The sequence below is a fragment of the Amphiura filiformis genome, chromosome 4 (genome assembly GCF_039555335.1).
Source record: "Amphiura filiformis chromosome 4, Afil_fr2py, whole genome shotgun sequence".
Classification (NCBI taxonomy): Eukaryota; Metazoa; Echinodermata; class Ophiuroidea; order Amphilepidida; family Amphiuridae; genus Amphiura; species Amphiura filiformis.
Window position 1 is genome coordinate 12,236,743 of NC_092631.1, and position 6,000 is coordinate 12,242,742.

Genomic DNA, 6,000 nt, shown 5'->3' on the forward strand with positions numbered 1-6,000 from the left:
TTAGGGTAAGTGTCTGTTGGCAAAAGATACTTTGAACATGAAGAAGTTACAATTTTTGTCATCATTTTTTGCTTGGAAATAAAAATTCTGGATTTCTCAAAGGGGTAAAATATCCTCAAAACGAAATGTGTGCGGTAGGCCTATGGGAAACAAACTTGGAGGTTTTTTTTTGTTTTAAGCCTAACAGGATATTTTGTTGCAATGTTTTTATGCTTGCATCATGTTCATATGAAAACCATGCTTGATCTCAATAGGCTGCTCGTCTGCTCAAAGCAAGGGAACGTCGGCGTCAGCAGGCACTTCTGAAGCAACAACAGAGGGAAGCAGAGAAGCAGAAAGCAGAGAAGGAGCAGCAGCAACTGGACCAGCAGCATCAACAACAGCAGCTTCAACAAATTACATCCATGCAGGTATGTGCTAGTAACTCTCTCACAGCACAAATTTCAAGAGCAACTTTCTGGACAAGATTTTGGCCATTTGGTACTTGCACAATAACATGTTCACTTTACAGAGAATACAATGAAAGGGATAAAATTGTATTTCTGTAATGGGCCATTGCAAAATAGGGTAGGGTGGGCAGATTTTTCTCTTTTCTTTTTCTTTTTTTTCTCCACTGCTTGTACTATATATTGAATATATAATGTACTAACTAGACTTGATCTTGCAGTCAAATATATCACAAAATGACAAAACTACTTTTGTTAACTCTGAAAAGTGCTTTATTTTGTACCTCTGTGTTTCTTCTACAAAGTGTTAGTGTCAGGGTATTAAACCTAGTATGTATGTCCAAAAAGAATTTGAAAGACAAAAATTTGATTTTGTTTTGAAATTGTTAATTTTTGTCTTTAAATAGTTTGTGGATGTGCTCAAGGTACAGTAGGCTTTAAGTCTCCAATAGCGGTAATCAAATCAACCCTTGTGAGTGTGTCAAAATAGACTTTTGTTCCTGCCTTTCCCTTCACAGCTATGCTGCTGGGGCACTGTGGGGTACATAATTCAATTGGTAGGTCTGATTATGACCAGTAACAACTTGGTTACTTCAGATTTGTTGCCACCATTTTGTATGAAGAATTGTCAGAGCTTGTGATAATATTTGGTCAAAAATATTACTGTATTCTCTCTTATTAACGCTGTAACCTTTTTTCAAAGAGTTGGCGTTTGGAAAAAAGTGAATTTTCAATGAGAAAACTTGCAAAATATGACTTCCGTTTTGAAATACAACATAATGATGCTGGACATTAAATACTATGAAATTAGATCCATTGCAAGAATCCAACTTATTTAGTTAAATATATGAACATTCTGCTGGATGGAAATTGAAGTTAAAATAGGGGTTGTCCATGCAATTTCACAATCATAACATACCAGTTGTAAGCTTATTTGCAATGCTTACATGCTATGGCATGGACATTTCTGCATTTGCATAATTTTTCTTTGTAAGAAAGTGAAGGGCGTTAATTAGAAAAAATACGGTCTGTGTTATTTCAGGGTCAGGACAAACAACTACAGATGCAATTCCAGCAGCAACTACAGCAGCAAGAAGTCAAAATACAAGCAGCAAGAGATATTGAGACCCAACGTGTTAAACAACGCTTAATGACACCAGCAGAAAAACAAGACAGTCACAGGTAGGTATACTGTGTGTGTGTCAGGACTGCAGGCAGTCATTGCAATAGTCAGCTCATACTCCTTTTCACGCACCTTCATATCACAGGATGTGACTATGCTGATTGATGAGCTGTAATTTCATCAAAATACCAATGAAACTTTGAACAACATGTTTATTATGACAATTGTTTCTTCAACTATTTTTTGTCTGTGATAGGGTTTGGGCAATTTGTTAGTCTTGATACAAGCCTGTATTCACCTGAAGCCACATACTGTATATTACTGTGTGGTGCTGTGCACAAGTTATGACATTATGGCGGTAACAGCCTTCCAAGATCAGTATTGATATATGTGACCCATCACATCGAAACAGACCACTTCGCGGCTAGCTTCATTGGCAGATAACAATGAAAGAAGATGAACAAATATAAAGAAAATAAAGAGAATTCTGAGCTTGTTTTGCCTCATAAAACAATTTTACTGTATCTGATTTCAACAAGTAAGGTGTCATTTTTCAAGCTAAAAAGCAGCAGTTTATCCTAGTGTTTAAATCTCCATTTTCATTTCTGCCTCAAGGTGGTCCGTTTCGATGTGTTGGGTCACATATCTGTAAAAATTGTTGTGAATCCGACAATCTTGGCAGGGGGTTAAGAATATCAAATATAGGAAGTAATGGCATGTAGATAGATAAACATGAATATTTATGAGTAGTCATCCAATCATGCACAGCAATACCAAAACTCACATGTTGGTCAGTTTGTTGTACATGTTTACCCAATCCATGTATTACCTCATTCATACTGTGAGTGCGGTTCAATGAAAACCAGGGATATGAGACATCCTTTAGTTGTTAAGAATTCTGCAATCTCATTAGTCATGCACCATTTGGATTAAAATTTGTATTGAGTACTCATCATTGATATGCAGGCAGATAATATTTCCCATATTACCTGCATAGTTCTAACATGTGCGCTTCTGTGTAACATGACTTGCGCGATATCATAAGCCTCACACACATATTTCGCGCAAGGCATGGATGCACTGTTCAAGCAAGGAAGAAACTGGCCTACTTTTCAATAAGTTGGAAGATAATAGAATTCATGTTGACTAAAGGATAAAATTGTTACCCCCTGTTTGTTCTCACAAAATACAGGAAAATATGCCTAGTGCAGTATTCCATTCAACCATATATATTTTCCTGTATTTCGTGAACAAACAAGGGGTAACTAATAATATCCCTAGTAAAACTGACCCAGCAAAACTGATTATGCCATTCAGGGCAGATCATCCTTTGCCGCTCGATTGTGCCTTGTAGCTTTGCCACATCGCTCACCCTTCCGCTTTGATCAGGAGTTGTCTTTGATAATATAGGATGGGGAGATCCCATAGCAGCTGAAAGGACTAGCCATCATGCATTGCAGTGTAACTGCTTGCTCCATAGCAAACAAATACAAACAATAAGTAAGAGCTGCTTAAATAATGAGTCCTATTGACAGTTTCACAATACTTCAGGGTCTTTTTTTTTCAAACAAGTCTTAAGCACCCCTGATTTAAGTGAGTAGTTGAAATGAGGGATTTTGTGTACGTTTTCAACAGGGTTCGGTTTTTGCCAGCAAAAGCCTGTTTTTGCCGGAAAACTGGCAAGAACCTGTTTTTGCCTGGTTTAAACCGGCAAAAATAGCAAAAACTCACATATAGTCAGTCAAGTATTAAAAAGTAACACAGAAAGCTCATAAACAGTAACACATAACATTTAATGAATCATTTGACATATTTTTTGTCTCATTAAGTCCTTAAAATGAAAATGTTTTGGATTTGATACATATGCATTAAGTGCACTAGTGAACAATGAAAATCCATACATAAAATTTCTTAAAATGTTACTTATAATTACCAAATCTTGACATATTTTTTGTCTCATCAGATTCTTAAAATGAAAATGTTTTGGATTTGATATGACACATATGCATTAAGTGCACTAGTGAACAATGAAAATCCATACATAAAATTTCTTAAAATGTTACTTATAATTACCAAATCTTGCCGTATTAAATCTAAAAAATTATTTTTGTGACTTAATAATTTGTTTTGAGATGAAAAAAGTGAAACATTTATCAGTTTCTTAGTCTTTGCCATTTTGTGGGCAAAAACTGTTTTTGCCAAGTGGAAAAAAACGCGGTTAAAACCACATTTTTTTTTCCACCTGCGGCAAAAACCTGCGAACCCTGGTTTTCAATGACATGTGCAACTCCATTATGGTGCCACAAAGTATAATGGGATACTGCTTTCAGCTGCTGTGAGTATAAGGTATGTATTTTCAAATCACAACATCTTTCATGCGATGTGTTAAATTGATTTTGTTTTTCAAACTTTTCAAGCGTGTATCACCACATTATTTATGCTACTACAAATTATTACTATATATCTGTGATTTGATTTGATGGCAATTTCATTGTGTTTTGTCTTGTCAGGATGTTTGTGTGTCAGCAGGTGATGAAATCAATGCTGGATAAAATAGAACGAGAAGAGAAGATAAGCCTCAAGCGCAAGCTACGTGAGGAGACACAGGTTGAAAAGCGCCAACGCACAATGGTCAACAGACTAAGCACAATGCTGCATAGGCAGAAGGAGGCTTTGAGACGGGAGATATTGTCAAGACGAGAGCATATGGAACAAGGGCTCAAGAGAGAGATACAGGTTTGTGCTTTGCTGTATCGTAAAGAGGAATATCAAAGCCTAAACACAAACAACTAAAAATGACCCAATAAATTAGTTTCACTGCATTTGATTATTCCAATTATAACAAGACAGAGTGAAGATAAAACCTTGACCATGTATGAAGCTGGTTACTTGGCTGTATGATTATACGGATGTGGGCTGAGAGTCTAACTACCAATGGCTGGGCGGTCTGTGACAGTATTTTGTCAGAGTAAACAACCATTTTAGATTTCACTTACGTGTTACACTAAGGGAAGGTGAACTCAATTTTTGGGAGGTTTGCACTACTGTTTGTATTTTTAGACAGTTGTACATACCTTTGCCCATGTGTGTTGTGACTGTACTTTGCACAAGCTCCAACCATTGTGACCATCTGCTTAGTAACAACATTGTATATCATGTTTGTTGAATAGATTCATCAGGTTTGTTCAGTAAATCAACATTTTGGATTTTTGCTTTTCTAAACCAAGTGAAATTTTACTCACTGCAATATTTCGTCCTACACGTCGGAGGACTTCATCAGGTATGACTGATTTTGGTCATTTGATCCACTTTCCCTCTACTTCCCACCTACCTCTTGAGTCATGTCTACGATCCACTTCTGAAGTCTGCAAAAGAGACTAAGGAATACCGGAAACCACTCAAACTTGTTTGCCGGGAAAGTGGATCAGATGACCAAAATCAGTCATACCTGATGAAGTCCTCCGATGTGTAGGACGAAATATTGTAGTGAGAAAAGCAAAAATCCAAAATGTTTATTGTATATCATAATTGTTAAAAAATTTTAGGCATGCATAGTTTACAACGTCATACGCTTGTGGAATACTTGTGGTATGCACTTGTTGCTTTGAAATGTATGTCATGTCAAAGAATTAGATATGGGAACAGTCAAGTCAAATGTTCATTATTAATATGAAATTTGTGGTACATACAGGCCATGTCCAAATGAATTTCTGTGGTCAGGACAGCTTTAGTTTGAAGGCTAGGTAATTCCATTGCAAATTATAAATATTGATTGGTTTCCTTTTGTTTTGACCCTCTTCATCCATTCCAGGAGGAATACAGGCAAAAGCATAAGAAAGACTCGAAGAAGCGCAAACACTCAGAAGGGCACAGCACTAGCATATCTGCCCCTCCTGTCGCACCAGAAGTTTTTGTTCCTGATACCAGCAAGCAGAAGAAGAAGAAGAAATCCAAGATGATCACAACCACACCTGCCTCAGTAGCAGCAGCTGCAGCTAGCAACACAACAGCCAATGTGGAGATTATGAGTGTTGGCAAAGTTGGCGTGGTTGGTACTCTACCCATAATGCAATCAGATGGCATCAATCAACAGCTGTTTTGTGTCTGTAAAACTCCCTATGATGAGTCACAGTAAGTAGAGTGGTGTACTCAAGACACAACATTGAGAGAATAAAGGTATTGTTTTTAGCTGCTGTTGTGCATCTATCGTCTTATATAACACAGGTGACAACATTATTTTGCTGAGTTGTTTTACCCCAATAATAATGATGTTGCTCGTGTTATATGAGATGATAGATGCACAACAGCGGCTAAAAACAATACCTTTCGTCTCATTCTTAAACACTTCAATTCAAATAAAAATATCATTAGTATACTAAATTTTAATCAAAATAAATCTTACATTTTGCAAGGAATTACCTAGGGCTTAAA

General features: G+C 36.7%; 1 protein-coding gene across 1 annotated transcript in view; it reads left to right on the forward strand.

Moving 5' to 3' along the window:
* The window catches only part of LOC140149971 (uncharacterized), a 51,712-nt gene extending 46,008 nt beyond the window's left edge, over positions 1-5,704 (forward strand). The window contains 4 exon segments of the mRNA XM_072171973.1: positions 255-410; positions 1,489-1,628; positions 4,080-4,305; positions 5,381-5,704. Of these exon segments, the coding sequence (XP_072028074.1) occupies positions 255-410; positions 1,489-1,628; positions 4,080-4,305; positions 5,381-5,704 (846 nt within the window).
* The last annotated feature ends 296 nt before the right edge of the window (positions 5,705-6,000 follow it).